Source organism: Carassius carassius, chromosome 29, assembly GCF_963082965.1.
Source record: "Carassius carassius chromosome 29, fCarCar2.1, whole genome shotgun sequence".
NCBI classification, from domain to species: Eukaryota; Metazoa; Chordata; class Actinopteri; order Cypriniformes; family Cyprinidae; genus Carassius; species Carassius carassius.
This window is the reverse complement of record NC_081783.1, coordinates 1,426,301-1,446,827: the sequence shown is the minus strand read 5'-3', so window position 1 is coordinate 1,446,827 and position 20,527 is coordinate 1,426,301. Positions and strand designations below refer to the sequence as shown.

The 20,527-nt window shown below is 40.6% G+C and overlaps 1 protein-coding gene across 1 annotated transcript in view; it reads right to left on the bottom strand.

Moving 5' to 3' along the window:
- Positions 1 to 20,527, bottom strand: part of LOC132109356 (uncharacterized) — a 271,659-nt gene that overhangs the window by 97,197 nt on the left and 153,935 nt on the right. Inside the window, exons 14-15 of the mRNA XM_059515376.1 lie at positions 10,924 to 11,265; positions 10,295 to 10,528 (exon numbers count right to left, since the gene is read on the bottom strand). Coding sequence (XP_059371359.1) covers positions 10,295 to 10,528; positions 10,924 to 11,265 — 576 coding nt within the window. The remainder of the gene's footprint in view (positions 1 to 10,294; positions 10,529 to 10,923; positions 11,266 to 20,527) is intronic.

Here is a 20,527-nt window from a genome sequence, read left to right as displayed (position 1 = left end):
CCCTCAGCCTACCATCATTGTGGTGCGAGCTCAACGGGACCGCCGTTCCTCCAGCGACGCCTTGGTCGGCGTCTCCCTCACCTCCGCCTCCAGCCTCTGAGGCCTGGACTCCGCCTCGGCCCGTTGACCCGTCGGCTCCACCATGGCTCCTAGCTCCTTCCTCTCCGCCGTGGCCCGGCAGTCCACATGCTCTGCCTGGCTCCCTCGTCCCTCCGGCTCCGCCTTGGTCTGGCGTCGTCCATCCTATGCCTCGGGACTCCACTCCTCCGGCTTCGCCTCATCCCTCCGTCCCTCCGGCTCCGTCAGGCTCCTTCATCCCCTCGGCTACACCTCAGTCCTCGGTCACTCTGGCCTCACCGCGGCCTTCCGGATCCACATCGCCGCGTCAGTCACCAGAGCCATCAGTTCTGCCTAGGACCTCCGGCTCCTCCCCGTCACCCTGGCTCTTCGGCTCTCCGTCTCCGCCTCGGGCTCCTCCTCCACTTGCTCCGTTGCCGTGGGTCGAGTCCCTGGAGTCGGTGACCATTCCTCCTCCATGGCTACTTCCACCGTCGGTCCCACCTTGGGCCGTTATGGCTGTGGCCTGGGTCCTGCTGGGTACCTCCTGCTTCAGATCCTTCCTGTCTCCTCCCTGGCTCCTCCCTCCGTCATCTCCTCCCTGGCTCCTTCCTCTGTAGTCCCTGTCTGCTGGCCCCCTCCTGGGAGGCTGTCCTCCACCGGAACCTCCTCCCAAGTTCCTACCCACGCCTCCCTTTGTTGTTTCTACGGTGCGAGGACGCACCTACCGGGAGGGGGGAGTACTGTCACACACCTGGACTCATTTTGTGTGTTTTTGCCCCTGTGACCCAGTTTCTGTCTCTATGTGGTTTGATTAGTTCCCAGGTGTGTCTAGTCATTTCCGCATGTGTTCCATGTCCCTGTTAATTTAGTCATTCCATCCACCTGTGTTTTCCCTATTATCCCTTGTATAAAAGCCTTGTCCTTTCAGTTCTGTTTTGTCGGGTCTACTCGTTACTAGTTACTTGTCAACTTGTCAACTCGTCTACTTGTCAACTTGTCTACTTGTCCACTTGTTACCTGTTTCTTGCCACTTGCCACTTGCCACCTGTTATTTGCTTCTTACCTTACCTATGTTTGATTTAATAAATCCTTGTTTCGTTTATCCCTCGGCTCCGTGTTCCTTCCAGCAGCGTAAGCCGTGACAATATCTGCATAAAAAAACTGCATTAAATAGGAATATAAGGAATATAAAGGAATATAAAAGGAATATAAAAAATTATATATTAATTAGATTTACAACAAAACAAGTAAAAAACAAGCAACCGTCTAGGCATAATTATTATTATTAATAGAGACTTATATCATTATTACTACATCAAAATCTACTAAAAATCTACTGTAGGCTACAACAGTAGCTTAATATATTGTCAATTTAGTCACGTTAAATCGAACATTTATTTTGATGGGTTGCCACGAAGATTCACCACAGCAGCGAGGGATCTTCAGCAGCGCGTCCCTCCTTCTCACGGGTTTCGGCACCACTTTAACGCATTAAAACTCCATAATCATCGGGAAGAAGGAGGCGGGAACCGGCGGACAATAAAAACAGAAACTTTAATTACAAAATAAACACCAAAACAGCGCAGAAGTCCCTCACTGACGACTGCTGCGCACAAACAAGAACCAAAACACAAACTAAAATCCAGGCCTGGTACTCTCTCGTCCTTCACTGTTGTCGCTCCTGTTTTATATCCTTCCATCTCCTCCGTGGGACTCGAGACTGCTGGGTCGAACAGGTGTCGCTCATCTCCAATCACTCCACCGGCCTCGCCCCGTTCCCACGGCTCTCGGCCCTGCCCCACTCGTCACAGTATGTTTTAGCTAACCTCAAGGACATCCAAGATGTAGGTTTCTTTGTTTCCGCAGTATTTCCCATTTTGATATTTTTAGGTCAAACCGTTCTTGTCTGTGACTCATATAATAGAGGTCTATGGTCACCACCTCAAAGAGCATGCACACAGGAGTCCAAATTAAACAATTCCCCATCGTAAGTACACATTGATGATGTAAGACACGAAACGAGCAGTTTGTGTAAGAAAACGAACAGTATTTATATAGTTTTTACCTCTTGTACACAACCACATCCATCTGATCTGAGGGCGCGCGTGCTTCCTGATGTGACGTGTCACGCTCTGGCTTAGTCTGCGCAAGCGCGGAGAGCGCCGGAAGTGATCTCTCGCGCATGAACGTCACTCATTGTTTACTGTTTACCAAATAATAAGCAACCAATCTGCACTGTCTGAAATATAATGCAGTAATTGTAATTAATTAATTTGTTTATAATGCACCATATAATCATTGTGATTATAATAAAAATACAACACATTACTCACTCTATTGACAGCATGCCATTGGGTCCCTCTGGCATTGGGCGTCGCCTCCAGTTTATACGTGGCAAACTAAACACAACGTGCAAAATGCTGCGTCTAAAGAGCGGAGAAAACTCAGGATCTTCAGTCAGGCAGGTGTGTGATGCGATACTGTCAATGTCCTCGTCGTCGTCTTGTAGTTGTTCCATTCGTGACAACATATGCTCTCCACTTCTGTTGGCATCTCACAACACTTGCTACAAGAACACCACCAGTTTTGAAGAGATATCTGTCTCTCTGAGGCTTGAAGACGTGCTGCTGCAGCCGATCGCTCCTGAGTACTTGATCTGTGTTTTCTGGTTCAAATAAATATGGTTGTGAAAAAAATTATACGTTGTCTGTTGATTTATTGAAATCGTCTTCCATTGCAATATATGTCTAAATATGTTTAGATCTTCAAAGTGAAAGGTAACACTTCCGAAATCTCTGTTGTAAACAATAGACAGTAAGTGTAAACAATGAGTGACGTTTGTGGTGGAAAAATTCATTTAACACTGCTTCTGTATGACTATATATGCATGTGTTTTCTTCATAGTTCAGTGGTGGCTGGGGCAGAAGAGGGGAGGGGGGGCAAGTTCGGGGGTGAGTTCAGCTTCCTGACAGCCTGGTGGATGAAGCTGTCCTTCAGTCAGCTGGTCCTGGCCTGTAGAATCGCAGTCTCCTCCCTGATGGCAGCAGGCTGAAGAAGCGGTGTGATGGGTGGGTGGGATCACCTGCGATGCAGAGGGCTTTGCGGGTAAGACGGGTTCCATAAATGTCCTGGAGGGAGGCAAGAGAGACACCAATGATCTTCTCAGCTGCTCTCACTATGCGTTGCAGAGTCTTTCGGCAGGATGCGTTGCAGGCGCCATACCACACAGTGATGCAGCTCGACAGGATGCTCTCGATGGTGCCTCTGTAGAAGGTGTACAGGATGGGGGGGCGGGGCTCTGGCTCTCCTCAGTTTGTGGAGGAAGTAAAGACGCTGATTTGATTTCTTGGCCAGTGCTGCTGTGTTTTTAGTCCAGGAGAGGTCCTCTGTGATGTGCACACCCAGGAACTTGGTGATGCTCACTCTCTCCACAGTCGCACCGTTGATGGTCAGAGGAACGTGCTGAGTGTGTGCTCTCCTGAAGTCTACAACAATCTCCTTTGTCTTCTCCACGTTCAGAGAGAGATTGTTGTCACTGCACCACCCGGCCAGGTGGCTCACCTCACTCCTGTAGTTTGTCTCATCTTTGTTGCTAATGAGACCCACCACTGTCGTGTCATCTGCAAACTTACTCACATGGCTTAAGGTGCTCCCAATCGTTCTCATGTACATGAGAATGAGAAATAGATCCAGAGTAAACCTGAGCCCTTTTGAAATTCTCTTTGGCAAACCACCATTTATGGGTAAAGGGAGGAGGTAAACAACAGCTGCCATCTACAGGTGTGTGAGCATGACATGTTGAGTTGTTGCAAGGAAATGTCTTCTCTGCTGTCTAATGTCTGTGTGCAGGTGTAAACTGCTCAGGGGAAGGTTGCTGAAACACCGTTGCATAACCTGAAACCAGGAGATTTCGTGGTGGTACGAGATCTGAGGAGAAAGAGCTGGAGGGCGAAAAGGTGGCTGGGACAGATCCAGGTGCTTCTGAACACTCACACCGCTGTGAAAGTAGCAGAGAGAGCAACGTGGATCCAGGCCAGCCACTGCAGAAAGGTCCCACAGAAAGGAGTGGAGACACACATGTCAACAATGCCAGAATCCAGCCTAAACATAAAGCATCCTTTTCAGCGGTAAGAGCAAGGTTAAGACTGAAAAACAGTATCGAAGTAGTCTGTGCACAAGTGAAAAGATAAATATGAGCATCACAGTTGGGTACATCGTGTTGTTTTCATATTCCAGATTACAGTGACAATGTTACCAATATCATCACCCAGACGAGAAAGGCCGTAAAAGAGCCTGAGCGTACACATAATGCTGCTAAATGATTTTTGCTGCTATTATGTCTACCAAGTATTTTTTAGTTGATATCCAGCTCAGTACAGAGACTGGTGGAGTCTAGAATTTCACATCAACTGGTTCAAATGGTTCTTTGTGTGTACAATGAAGACATTATCATGGATTTGAGTAGGGAGAAAACTATTGACGAAGGGACAAACAGTAGCGGAAGCTACAGTGAAATGTGTTAAATGTATGAGATTTATGATATTTTTTCTTTGAAATAAGTAATGTTCAGGCCTATCTGAATCTATACTGTTTGCTTGCTTAAAATAGGGTCTGTCCCCATACAACAAGCCTTAGCATATTTAATAACTTCTTTTACAAACTTAAGAGAGTGAACATTTATGAGAAAATCGGAGATGAATAGTATAAATGTGATTATATGCCTTAAGTTTGCTTTATTTTGAATCATGTTTGTATTCCTGAGTGTGAATTTTTGATTTTGAATTGTGTTTGTATCTGTGAGGTGACTGAGGGTGTGACTTATGTCAGGAATGCAGTAGCAGTGACTTACTCGTTTAGCCCGGCCGACAGAGCAACATAATGCTAAGTGTATAGTGAAAATATAACCAGTAGTAATGAATTTTTATGTTTTAGTGATCAATGAATGATAAAAATGGGGAAATTGTGGTGGAAAATTTCATTTAACACTGCTTCTGTATGCCTATATATGCATGTGTTTTCTTAGAATTGTTGTGTGGTTCAGAAGGATGACACCTGGGGGGAAACAGATGTCTGAGAATGTCCTGAGAGGGTCATTGGGTCATATAGTGGGGGGCCAATGCTTAAGGATGACCTGAAGGGGTCACCTAAGTCCTAAATGTGTGAGAAACCACCCATAGAGAGTGTTCCTTGTTATGTGTGGAAAGTTACAGCTGCTAAAACTTTGTAACCTTGAAGCAGCAAAGGGATATAAGGTGGAGGACTGCCCTCTTCCTGGGTCGGCTTCACTCTGCAGGAACTCAGTGTTGCTGTATGACTGTCTGACCTTCTTTGTAACAAATTAAAGCTTTCTTTTTAATTATACCTGAGAATGAGTCTGTCTCTTATGCTGATGAAAGTTGATTTAAATTTTGCCACGACACGTTCATGCGTGAGAGATCACTTCCGGCGCTTTCAAGTTCAAGTTCAAGTTCAAGTCTGCTTTATCGTCAATTCTTCCACATATACAGTACATACATACAGAGAATCGAAATTGCGTTACTCTCAGACCCCCGGTGCACACAGATAACATTAACATTAAAGCCTAAAAATCTAGATCAAAATATAAAATGTAGATACAACTATACAATATGGAAATGTTAAAAAGACATATAATTGAATTAAAAATAAAGTTAAATAAAGCAGCACAAGGCAAAAGGCAGATAGAGTGCAAATCAATGAAGTGAACAACAGTGCAGATAAAAGATTATTTAGTGCAAAAACAAAAGCTTATTAAGTCTGATTAAAGTGGCAAAGGGCTCAAGAGCAGTTATTTTATTTAACTGACTGATGAGGTAGTGGATTTATGTCAGTTCCATGGTGAATGAGGTAGTGAGCAGACCAATGCTGCACAAAGTGACTGGTGCATGTCATCGTATATTAGTGGGGGCAGGGATCGGGGGGGTCATAGTTCAGTGGTGCCTGGGGCAGAAGAGGGGAGGGGGGGCAAGTGAGTTCAGCTTCCTGACAGCCTGGTGGATGAAGCTGTCCTCCAGTCTGCTGGTCCTGGCCTGTAGACTCCACAGTCTCCTCCCTGATGGCAGCAGGCTGAAGAAGCTGTGTGATAGGTGGGTGGGATCACCTGCGATGCAGAGGGCTTTGCAGATAAGACGGGTTCCATAAATGTCCTGGAGGGAGGCGAGAGAGACACCAATGATCTTCTCAGCTGCTCTCACTATGCGTTGCAGAGTCTTTCGGCAGGATGCGTTGCAGGCGCCATACCACACAGTGATGCAGCTCGACAGGATGCTCTCGATGGTGCCTCTGTAGAAGGTGTACAGGATGGGGGGCGGGGCTCTGGCTCTCCTCAGTTTGTGGAGGAAGTAAAGATGCTGATTTGATTTCTTGGCCAGTGCTGCTGTGTTTTCAGTCCAGGAGAGGTCCTCTGTGATGTGCACACCCAGGAAATTGGTGCTGCTCACTCTCTCCACAGTCGCACCGTTGATGGTCAGAGGAACGTGCTGAGTGTGTGCTCTCCTGAAGTCTACAACAATCTCCTTTGTCTTCTCCACGTTCAGAGAGATTGTTGTCACTGCACCACCTGGCCAGGCGGCTACCTTGCTCCTGTAGTTTGTCTTATCTTTGTTGCTAATGAGACCCACCACAGTCGTGTCATCTGTAAACTTAATAAAAAGGTTGGAGTTGTGTGAAGGTGTGCAGTCATGGGTCAACAGAGTGAAGAGGAGGGGGCTCAACACACATCCTTGGGGGGCCCCAGTGTTCAGTGTGATGGTGCTGGATGTGTTGCTGCCGACCCGTACTGCCTGAGGTCTTCCAGTCAGAAAGTCCAACAGCCAGTTGCACAGCGAAGTGTTGAGCCCCAGTTGGATCAGTTTGTAAATAAGCTGTTGAGGGATGATTGTGTTGAATGCTGAACTGAAGTCAATGAACAGCATTCTGACATATGAGTCCTTTTTTTCCAGATGTGTGAGTGCTGAGTGGAGGGTAGTGGTGATGGCAACATCGGTCGAGCGGTTGGACCGATATGCAAACTGGAAGGGGTCCAGGGAGGGGGGGGGGTAGACTTGATGTGGTGCATGACTAGCCGTTCAAAGCACTTCATGAGGATGGGGGTAAGTGCAACAGGACGGTAGTCATTGAAACAGGATGGAGATGGCTTCTTCGGAACTGGAATGATGGTGATAGTTTAAAAACATGTGGGAACAACAGCTTGACTCAGTGAGATGTTGAAAATGTCTGTGAAGACATCAGTGTGTTCTGCTGTACAGTCTCTCAGTACACGCCCAGGGATGTTGTCAGGACCCTGAGCTTTGCGTGCATTGATCCTGCTGAAGGATCTCCTCACGCTGTCTGAGGTCAGCGTCATCACCTGGTCGCCGGGAGGAGGTGGAGTCTTCTGTGCAGTGGTGCTGTTTTGTTGCTCAAAGCGAGCGAAGAAGGTGTTCAGCTCATTTAGCAGAGAGATGTTGTTGTCACAGGTCCGTGGTGGGGGGCTTGTAGTCCGTAATAGTCTGTATCCCCTGCCACAGGTTCCTACTGTCTCTGCTGTCGCTGAATTAATGGGCTATCCTCCTGGAGTGTTGTCTCTTAGCCTCTCTGATGCAGCGGGACAGGTTGGCCCTGGCTGTTCTCAGGCCCACCTCATCTCCAGCTCTGAAGGCAGCGTTTCGTGTCTTCAGAAGTCTCTAGACCTCCCCTGTCATCCTGAGGCTCCGAGGTGGGGGAGGGGGAGAGCTTTGTAAGCTCCTCTCTGTGTTGTGTAAACAAAGTCCAAAATGTTATTACCTCGTGTTGGAAAGTTAATGTGTTGGTGTATTTTTGGAAACACACTCTTTAGGTCAGCATGGTTGAAATCCCCAGCTATGATGAGAAAAGCATCGGGGTGTGCTGTCTGCTGCTCACTGATGTGCTGGTACAGTTCATTTAGTGCGTTGTTCCTGTTGCTGATAATGTTGAACGGGGGAATGTACACCAAAATGAGCAGTATAGCAGTATATTCCCTCGGCAGATAGAACAGCCGGCACTTAATAATCATGAACTCCACCAGGGGTGAGCAGTGTTTGCTGATCACAACAGTATTGCGGCACCACGCGTCATTGATGTAAACACAAAGCCCGCCGCGGCGGGCTTTTCCTCCCGCGACGAGAGCTCTGTCCACTCGATAGCACGTCAGCTGGTCGAGCTGAATAGCGCCGTCTGGAACACTGTTGCTGAGCCATGTTTCCTTGAACACAAAAACACAACAGTCTCTTACAGTCCTCTGAGTTGAGCGTAGTAATTGAATGTAGTCCAGTTTATTGTCCAACGAACGTACGTTAGCCAGTACAATGGTGGGGATAGATCAATAATAAACAACATTGTGTCGTCAGTGTTGGTGTTGTATCAGACACTTGCAATTAACATCAGGCTATATGAAAAACAACCTCAAATGGAGTTAAAAAGGTTGTTGGTCAGCGAATGAGGAGATCTGTGTTTTGTTTTAAAAGCTCCTTTAAATACATATCATTGGTTAAATATTTCTAAAACCCTGTGATTTAAAATATTAATAACGAATTATAATAGAGATATGAATTTTGGATAGTTTTTTTTCACGGCACATATACTGAAACGCCGCCCCTGGAAGAGGTGGATCTGCCAAAATGAGGTGCCGGATCCGATTTCAGAGGTACAGGATCCGGATCCGGCTTGTTCCGGCACAAATTAAACCCTGATTGTTAAACCCCTACTATGCTCTTAAAGTTTGCTGTCAAACAAAACACACTTTCTTTGTTCTGAGCGACATCTGCATGAGGAAACAAGAGTTACAGCTGAACCTATTTGCTGAAATCTTTTGATTTCTGTCTGGATTTATTGTTTTTATACATTTTATACGTTTTCTTATGCTTTAATTGATGTGTGCTTTCTGTTGGATAAAATGTTAACTGACTGTGTTAAAATATAAAAATTCTATGAGCGACTTTTGACTGCAAATACTGTTTTATTTCAAATTGTTTTATTTTCACATTTAACTAAAAAAAAACAAACAAACTCAGCAATGACTCCATTTACAATGTCTAAAGAAAGGCATGTTTAGCAATGTTCTATGATGCAAATATCTTGTGAAGAACAATGCATGAATGTGGTTATATGTGTTAAAAGTCAGCAGCAAATTCAAGAAAAATCTAACCACAGACACTACAAAACTGGGAAACAGATCAAGAGCTTCAAACAGATAAAACATCTAAACAGACCTGTAAATGAAAGAAATCAACCATAATAACAGAATTTAGTTAAAGAGCAAGAGCAGAAATATGAAATAAACACACAGAATTACGTCACAATCTGATAGATCTGATTCAGAGAAATCAGTCTGGATGAACAGGGATAAAATAAAAATGTATTCTAGTTTAAAGACAAATAAAATGAGCAAAAAAACAAAAACATCAACAACAACAACAAAAAAAACTGATGTCCAGAACATAATCTTCCGAACTAAAACTGTAGAAAATCTTATTTTCTTTTTCATATTTTCTGGTTTTAATTCATCTCTAGAGTTTGTATGATAAGATCTGCTGTTGGCAGCTGAAAGCTGGATTGATGTGAGAATCTGTGAGATTATGAAGTTATTTCTCATAGATGTGATGATCTGCTGCTGCTCTCATGAATCTTCTGCTGTGTGTTCATGTCCTTCTCTAAATCTTCTCATCCTCACTTTCTGATCTTCCGGTTTCTTTCCTAAAAGCATCATCATCATCATCACACTCTTAATATCTGGATGTCAAATCCATAATGATGATGATAAATGTCTCTCACCTGATGTGTGTCTCATGTAGATGTGAAAAGCTCCTAACAGACCGAACAGAAACATCAGTTCGAGACTCTGGACCACAACAAACACCACAGACACTGGACACACTGAACAACAAGAATTAGACACAATACAAAACCCCATCCCTCATGTTTCCAGGAGTGTGTTTGTTAAACTCTTACCACATTCTGATGTCTGTGTGCCGCGGGTCACTGCAGAGGTCAAACTAGAGGTCACAGCTGCAGGAGTTTGTTCTGAAATAAAACATCAGCACAGAATCAGCTGCTTTCTCTCAGAAACACATAAAAAAAAAAATTCACTGCTGTGATCAAGCTGAAACAAACTAGTGATGATTTTCAAGAATTAAGAGCCCAATTAAGAAACTTGCATTATTAGTTGCTCTGGTTTCTACATGTACAGTATCTGGAGATTCATGTATTAAAATCTCACCAGGACAGGGTTTGAGTCTAATGGTCTTCTGTGCGTGACTGACGTGGTTCTTCACGCTGCAGCTGATGTCTCCATCAGTTTCCTCATCCAGATCAATTCTGCTGTTTCCATCCATCAGTGGATCTCCATTCAGAGTCCAGCTGTAGAGGAGCTGATCCCCCTCAGAGGAGCAGAACACCCTCATCACCCCACTGGAGGAGCAGATGATTGACACTTCCACTGAGCCAATAGGAGCTGGAGGGAGGGACACATCACAGTCACATGACTGTTTCTTGATATTATATAAATGAGTCAGTCAAGACATTTCTTAACAAAGTTTATATCTGATATGATAGTGTAAGTTAGTCATGTGACAACAATGTAGCAAATAACTGTCTGAAATGCTTTCACATGTCATTTTTTAAAAGCAGTATTCAGTATACAGTTAGCAACACACTGGTATTTCATTCTTAAAATAGTCTCAGACTCAGTGCAAAGAAAGAGAAGATGCTGTTGACTGAATACTTCCAGACATTTAATAATGAGCTGCAATAAAAACCTTCACAGAGATTCAACTGATTCATCTGCATGAGAGTGAGATCTTTGGAGAACATGAGATTGTAATGAGTCTGATGAGAGAGTTTCTGTACCTTCAACAATCACTTGAAGATCTCCTCGAGATGTTTCTGAGCCGTCTGAGTGAGAGAGTTTTAATCTGTAATTCCCTGAATCTGCTCTGATCACACGGTTTATTATCACAGTACCATTAATGACTGTCACATCAGATCTGTTATTATAAAGATCACATTCAGTCTTCCTCATACTGTCATTCTTTACTCTACAAACTGCATCATCTGCTGTGTTGTAGTTTATTCTCTTTATTATCTGCAGATCATATTTACTAGCGTCCTGCACCATCATCAGATTGAGTTTGTGTCCCAGAGCTGTGTAACAGGGATCAGACTGATCAAAACTGCAGTTAAACTCCAGACCTGAAGAACAAAACACACAAAAATGTTTCAACATTTTAGGACATCATGAATTAAAATCAGACACAAATTACACAAACATTCACAGAATTAAAGTTAATCTGCAGAAACCCATCAGACAGACTCTTGATCTGGTCTCAGTTCATCTCAATAATGCTCATTGTCAGAGCCATTTCATCTCTACTTTAAACTTTTACATGCAGGTGTCCAGTGAGGGCAAGGGCGTAACTTTGGGTCTACCATTGGGGGGGTTAAACTCGCGGCATATTTATTTATTTATTAATTTATTGTATTATTTTCTTGTGTAAAAGGTAACATGCTAATTTGCATAATTTAATTATGCAATCCCCCCCAAAACGGGTGACTGTATTGGAGCAAACAGCAGTTACAATTCAGTGACATTGGTTCTACACAGTCCCTGGCACCCTCTGGCTTTACCTCATAGGACACTGGCAAACGAACATCTAGCCAGCCAACTCCAGTCAACAAAACAAATCATCAGCTAACTCAGTGTTTCTCAAACTTTTCTGCCATTCCCCACTTCAGAGGTAGGAAAGGGTTCCGAGCCCCACCTGTCCCCAATCACCCCAACAAAATGTTAATAAACTAGGCTTTAAGTTTAACTGTTAAAATGTATTTTATTAACATCACATTTTAAAAACTTAACATCAAATAACAGCATTAAAAAATTTCAAATAAAGAAAATGAAAGTGCAATTATATTATCACTTTGCATGAAATAAGACTCAAAATTAGATAAAAAAATAATAATAATTGTGTTTGCATTTAGCCTCTGATAACATCAATACAAGTGTGGACTAACATTAACCTAGTTGTGCTTTGATTCATTTTGACACTTTGCAAAATCCATGCAAAAAGAACAACAAAAAAACAAACAAACAAACAAAAATAAAAATAATCTCAAATTGAACCAGAGGTGGTAAATTCCTAATAATGTACGTATTTTTTTAGGTATTTTAATAAGATAGATACCTAAAATACGTTGCGCATACAGCTCAAGCAATGCGATCGTTATAAAGGTGTTTGAACAACAAAACACATCCACTTGCACATATTTGACAATCGGAATATCAGATATATCCTGCTATAGCTAACACATTTGTGAAATTTTGAATAAAAAAGGAAATAAAAGCAGATCATCAGTCATTCAGCACTATTGTGGCTACGGTGTGACAAGCAATGAATGGCGCGTCTCCATGGGAACCATAAAGCGATACTACGATCAATAACGGTAGCCTTGAAATACTTTTAAACTTACGTGTGAAGAGGTTAAGTAACGTCAAGGCTTACATTTAAATGTGTCTTTGTTTTGAGTGTATGGTCAATAAATAACGGAATTTAAAAGATGGGCACAAAACCTGTTTGTCATGTTTCTATTCCCCACACTTTGAGAAACGCTGAGCTAATTTAACAGCTAACTTAAGGGTACCTCCGTTTGGTCAGGATTTTTCGTTTTTCTTTTTTTTTGGCTGGTGTCGACAAACAATAAAAAATCGTTGTCTGGCTGCCTTTCAGTGTCCTTTTCATCTTTCCGTCAGCTTTCTCCAAACATTCATCCCATCGACTGCGCAAAATAGTGAACAAACTTGGTACAGAAAGCGGGTTGGGTAATACCAGAGACTTTGGTAATACCAAATCGGTGCGGTGGGCGGGGGGTACGTTACAGATTATTTAAAATATGATACTATCTTTCTTGCTGGCAAATGAAATTAATAAAGAAAATGAACAAAAGTATTCATTCTGAATATTTCATATCTATTTTAATCTGAATGATGTGATGATATTGGGGGGGTTATATTAGCTGGATCTGATTTTTGGGGGGGTCATGACCCCCGTAACCCCCGTGCAAATTACGCGCATGAGTGAGGGTCATTCTTGTGTAATCAGTTACATAATACAGACAGAAACTTCCCTCAGATAACAGGAGAGAAGGTGCACACGGTTACACTGGGATATATATTGACTGTTTGTTTGGATCCTTGACTACTTGGAAATGAAGACCAGTGATAATAACATAAATCTACAACTGTGAGCATTTTAACCTTCAGTTAATAATAAACCAGGCGTGTGTGTCCATAATCCATTAACAAACACAATCCAGCATCCCTCGGCTGCTTACACTCATCTTCACAATAAACACAGATTTGTATCATTTGTGTGTCTTCTGACATGAAGAGACATTTACATGCAGGAAAATCACACGCATGCATGTGATGATCTTCAAAACGGAGGGAGGGAGATGCTGAGGAGAAGAATTATTGAATAAAATTATTTTTGCACATAAAAATATTCTCGTAGCTTTGTAAAGTTATGGTTGAACTGATGTCACATGGACTGTTTTAATGATGTCCTTACTGTGTTTCTTGACTTAATTGTGGTAATTGCATTGCTGTCTAAGGAGGTACAGAGAGCTCTCGGATTTAATCAAAATAGCTTTATTTGCATTTTGAAGATGAACATAATCCTGTCACTGCACAGATTTAACTCAAATTACACTCTACAAAATATCTGTTATAATGAAACATTTGCTTTAATTAAAGATGTCAGTTGAATACTGAAATGTCAACTCGTCTTTGTGCTCTCATTCATCTTAATTTTATTCAAATGAAACTCATGCTTTCTCAGTCTGCATAGTTTTATTTTCTAAATCACTTTATTACACTTAAATTAATTGATGTGTACTTTCTGTTGGATAATATCGTGTATGAATTTAGTAGAAATGGCATACTACATTTTAATGTTTAATAATACTGAGGATTGATTGGCTGTGCAATTTCGGCTTTGCAGTTTGCTCTTTTGGGTGCAAAGAAAATGTTTTGATGCAAATAATGACTGCAGCAAAAAAACAACAACAAAAAAACCTTAAATATAATGAACATGACCGTAGCCAGGCTTTGAAAATTAGTGAGGTCAAGGAGGTTTCTATAATAACCCGCTTATTATAGAATTGTGCTATAATAACCCCTATAAATACAACTTAATTATATACACTAACACTTGAAAAGAGACAGAAATGTAGATGTTTTTGGAGGGAGGCTAATTTTTAAATCATACCCTATTTATTGCATCAAAGTTTATTAAAACTATATTTATGGGGTGCATAATTTTATCAGTTGTTTATTATTCATGCAACCATACATAGTACCCAACAAACATGTTATTTTCAGATAGTCTAGATTACAAAAGACTAAGTGGCGCAAAAGGTAGAATGTGTGTCTTACATGTTTTGATGTAATTGACCCGGTTTGAATCTGCCTTTTGGTGAACTTTTTTCTTCCCTTTTCAAATTTCAAATCACATCAGAAAAGCATTTATTTTCAATGAAAATAGAGTAAATACTCATAAAGTTGAAAATAATGTATTGGGTAGGGTAAGGGTAGGTGTAGGGAGGGCTTTATTGTCCCAATAAGGTGGCATCCATTTAATTACACTCAATAAGGTATTATTGCATACTGTTTTATAATGTACTACAATTATAAAATTATACTGTTTATACATTATATATATTATAATTATACAGTTATACTGAGGTGCAGATAATTGCCATATTTTGGAAATTAGATAAGATAAAGTTATCATTAACCCTAAAATGCGACTTCCTACTTTATTAATTTGCTAAAGTGTCAAGTTTAGTTGAAAAATCAAGTAAAAAAAAATGTGAGGCTGCGTCTCGTGCTCTCACTTAAAACTCTCTGAACACTCGTTCACTATGGAAGCGTCTCGCAGCGATTATTTTCATACCACGGACGCTAAACATTCTGAATTATACATGCAGACATTCAAATGAGGAGTTCAGCAGCAAATGAGTCAATCAGAGAACAAATCTCATTTTCGAACATGAGAAATTTACCAAGGTCCTGACCTCTGTGATCTCATAGCTGGCTATATGGGCCTGATAATTAATTATTATATACACTCTTAGAAAAAAAAGGCACAAAAGCTGTAAATTGTTTGGTACCTTTTCAAAAGGAACACTTTTTTACCTTTTAGGTACTGATATGTACATGTAACGCTAAAACTTCACAATCATCGGGACGAAGGAGGCGGGAACCGGCAGACAATCAAACTGAAACTTAAATAATCAAAATAAACACAAAACAGCACAACAGCCCCTTGCGGACGACTGTTACGCACAAATAAAAAGCAAACACAAAATAAAGCCCAGGCCTGGTCCTCTCTTATCTGTCACTGTCGTCGCTCCGGTTTTATATCCCTCCATCTCCTCAGTGGGACTCGAGACCGGTGGGTCGAGCAGGTATCGCTCATTTCCCAATCACTCCACCGGCCTCGCTCGTTCCCACGTCCCTCGGCCCCGCCCCACTCGTCACAGTACACTTTAGGTACTAATATGTTTCTTTAAGGAGTCAATATGCACTCTTTGGGTACTAAGTTGTGCCTTTTGAAAAGGTACCGCCCCAGTGACAGCTTTTGTACCTTTTATTCTGAGAGTATATAGAGGCATGTTGTCAGCAAATAAATAAGAGGAAGGAAAAAGTTAGAGAACTTTTAGCAGCGATAAAGCTGAACCATGTGATGACGTGTGAAAACAAGAATTATAGCGCAGTCATTTGATATAAAATGCTGCTCTAGTTTGCAAGCTTCTTCAGAGTTAAAGTAATATGTTTGATCAGTCAGTGAATGCTATTTCTATATTTCCTGGTAGATAATCAGCTGTTATACTTTACAGAAGAAGATTTCTGAGAATTCAAACTTTTAAAGACATTTTTATTCCCACATCATTTTGGGGTCTTTCACAAAAACATCCAGCTCTTTAACTATAAGTCTTGCAATTAATTGAATATTACTTTGTTTTTATATCAGAGATTGATCTGATTGATCAGCTTCATAAGAGTCTGATGTGAAAGTGACTCACATGCAGCAGTTTGCAGCAGCATCAGTCCAAAGATGAGCATCATTTCTCTAAAGTCCAGTTTCAGAAGAACTCAATCCCAGCAGAAGAGTGTGACGCTGCTTCAGTCACACAATCACTTCTCGCTCTGACAGAAGAGACGACTGTGCAAACAATATACTTATTAAACCAGTGGTTCCCAAACTTTTCCATTCCACGACCCACCTAGACAAGTGTAATCTATTTCATGACCCACCACAATATTTGAGGAAAAAAAAGGTTGATATTACTTTAAGCCTAATCTTACTTAAAAGTTTGATGACAGAAATGAAGTATTTAAGAAAAAAAAACTTTTTATTTTAGAGTAGGCCTACACCTGAAAAAAATCACTATTAATATTTAAGTTTTAATTTTTGTTTACAGACTTTAGAATATGTAGTGTCCATAAAAACGTTAAACAGGCTCACTCCAGTGAACTGTAATCTGCGCTGCTGTGTTTTGTTGCAGAAAATGCATTCACGATCCTTCCGTGTGTGTCGGTGAGAACGGAGCACAATCCAACACTTTTTTTAGAAAAAGCATAAGAAGCAAAGCAGAACTATCTAAAACTGTTTGGAGATTAAAATAATTGTGAAATAGGTAAAAAATAATAATAAACATGTGTCTCGTTTTAAATAAACAAAAAAAAAAAAAACTGGATGACATTAAGTTCAGGCAGAAATTTATTTTAGCAATGGTTAAATTAATGTTCAGCAATATCTTCAAAAGATTTCTGAACTTTGGCAAATTTTTCTCTAAAAAGAGATGATACGTCAAGGAGTATTGCATTATTTTTTTGTGCATTTTGTTATGTGGAAATGTTTAAATCTTGTAGTGTTACAATTAACCCTGCGTTTGTGCACTGCTCACCCTGTACATGTGAAATGCTTTTTACAAACCGTTTCCCGAACGAAAAAAGTGCACAGAGCTCAAACGGACGATAGAAATGAATGAACATGGCCTACCTGAAACCGTTTTCGTAACATTTGTTTTCTGGTGTATGCAATCTCATGCGGAATATAGTGTATTGAAGTGAGCAAGTTTTTCTCTTTTAATAATGCGGACCGATTGAACCTTTTAATGACATTGCTCTGAGACCTTCACTGTTATTACAACTCGTGCGCGCCCGCGCTTCAAAACACGCAAAGCACGCGGACTTAATTGCAATTCGAAAATCACACTAAGGATATTGCAGTCCTTATTAATGTTGGTGGGCTATATCATTGTGACGAGTGGGTTCCCGGTTCCCGCCTCCTCCTTCCCGTGATTGAGAAGTTTTTAATGTGTTAGACTGGTGCCGAAGCCTGGGAGGAAGGAGGGACGCGCTGCCGAAGATCCCTCGGCACTGAGGTGAATCCGCAGTGCCATCGAGTAGGGCGAAGGAGGATGCTCGAGGCGGTGGGCTGGAGTGAGTTGCCGGGGAGACGGACGCTCCTCTTTTGTATCCTTCCGATCTCCTCCGTGGTTCTCGAGACTGGTGAGTCGAGCAGGTGTCGCTCAATTCCAATCACTCCACCGGCCTCGCACCGTTCCCACTCGTCACTTTCGTGCAGCCCTAGACTGAACTGTGTGTGTGTGTGTCATTGAAACGCAAATTTAGCTGCAGCCAAGTGACTTTGTGCGACCCACCTTGTTCCATTCTGTGACCCACAAGTGGGTCGCGACCCACAGTTTGAAAACCCCTGTATTAAACCACTGACAGTTTCTGTGAGAGAAGAGGAAGTTGAGATCATTATTGAAGCAGTTTGGGGTTTAAGATCTTGCACTGGAACACACAAATAACTAACACATACATGTGCAATGTTTAATTTATCAATGTATCTTAATTAGCAATCATCAAGTAGTTTCTAAGAGTAGGAGGAAATTCAAAATAAATGAACTCTTCAATATTAAATAATTTAGAGTGACATGACAAATCTTTACATTGTTATTGTAAACCATTATGCAGGTTCAGTAACTAAAACTAGGTTGTTTACTTGTCAAAGCCTGGTTTACCTTTAGCGTTTTTAGCTTTGTTAAACTACATTTCAGACTCACCAGTCCTTCTCTCTTGATCTGTTTGTAGTGTTTGACTCAGTTCTAGTCAGTTGACATGTGAATGAAGAGAGGATTGTGATCTTCTGTTGACTGGAGCAGAGACTCATGGGACTCGTTGAGTTTGTAGCTGCTCAGAGCTGCTGATGTAGAGAGCGCCACCTGCAGGAGACAACTACAACTACAGCTGCACTCTTTCACAGACATCTGATCTCATCTCATTCAGAACAACAGGACTGAAATGAGCTTAATCTGATTTATATGAACTTAACTTATCATTAAAGCTACTTTTAACACATTTTTCAATAATCACTGAAACTTAACAGATTAATATTTAATTAATCTCAGTACATTAAAGCATCATGTTTGTGCTCTTTTATTTCTATTCTTATTTTCTTGATTCACTACACTACGCCTGAAAATAATTTGCTTTAAGAACAGTGACTATCATTAAACTATTCCACATGTGATGCAGTTTTGTTTTAACCACATCGTTTTATAACAAAGGTCATGTTTAACTGCAAAAAAAACTTTTTTAAAACTCAATTCAGGAATAATATAATTCTATACTGTGTGGATTTAAGGTTTGCTATCAAACACACTTTCGTTGTTCTGAGCGACATCTGCAGGAGGAAACAAGTTACAGATTAAATTATTTGGTAATAATTTTTGTGTGGATTTATTGTTTTTATATATGTTTAAAATCATTGATGTGTGATTTCTGTTGGATAAAATGTTAATTGACTGTGTTAAAATATAAAAACTTTTGACTGCAAATACTGTTTCGTTTAAAAGTGTTTTATTTTCACATTTAACGAACAAAATAAAATAAATGAATAAATAAACACTCAGCAATGACCTAATTTACAATGTCTATAGAAAGGCATGTTAAGCAATGTTCTGATTAAAATATCTTGTGAAGAATAATGCATGAATGTGGTTATATATATGTTACAAGCAAAACCAAACCACAGACACTACAAAACAGATCAAGAGCATCAAACAGATAAAACATCTTAACAGACCTGTAAATGAAAGAAAGAATAAAGTAAAAGAACAAGAGCAGAAATATGAAAATAAACACAATGTGACAGATCTGATTCAGAGAAATAGAAGTTTTATCAGTGATGATCAGAAGGGGTTTCATGTAATGAAATAAATGAACTGCTATTTTCATTCAGTGTGAAGACACATAATAATATAAGCATTTAAACTAATACAAAAGACAAATGTCCAGAAAATAATTTTCATAACCATAACTGTAGAAAATCTGGTTTAACTTCTTCTGGTTTTAATAAATCTCTTGGGTTTGTATGATAAGATCTGCTGTTGGCAGCTGAAAGCTGGATTGATGTGAGAATCTGTGAGATTATGAAGTTATTTCTCATAGATGTGATGATCTGCTGCTGCTCTCATGAATCTTCTGCTGTGTGTTTGTGTCCTTCTCTAAATCTTCTCATCTGATTCATTTGCATGAGAGTGAGATCTTTGGAGAAGATGAGATTGTAATGAGTCTGATGAGAGAGTTTCTGTACCTTCAACAATCACTTGAAGATCTCTAGATGTTTCTGAGCCGTCTGAGTGAGAGAGTTTTAATCTGTAATTCCCTGAATCTGTTCTGTTCACACGGTTTATTATCAGAGTCCCATTAATGACTGTCACTTCAGGTCTGTTATTATAAAGATCACATTCACCCATCCTCATACTGCCATTCTTTACTCTACAAACTGGACCATCTGCTGTGTTGTTTGTTCTCTTCATTATTGTCAGATCATATTTACTAGCAGCATCAGCAGATTGAGTTTGTCTCCCAGAACCAAACCAACTGAACTGAATCCAGACCTGAAGAACAAAACACATGCAGACAGACACACAAAACATATATATATATGTATATGTGATAATGATCCTAAAAATTCAGCTTTGCATCACAGAAATAAATGATAATGTAAAGTATAATAAATTTAAAAACAATTATTTTAAATTGTAATAATATATCACAATATTAAATTTTTTTTCTGTATTTTTGATCAAATAAATGCAGGCTTGATGAGCAGAAGAAACTTCTTTCAAAAACATTCAAAACATCCAAACTTTTCGTCTGTACTATATATATATATATAAATTATGGCTGCCAGTTCAATGCGTTAACTTAATCAATTAGTTATGGAAAAAATGTCATAACAAATATTTAACACAGTTATTAAACTGGCCCCACCCCCAGACCTGTACATCAACTTACATTTCATACAGTTGACAAATATGTTATTCACTATCATCTGTTTGTCCTGCAGAAGCAGCTGAAGGAGACACAGAAGATGTG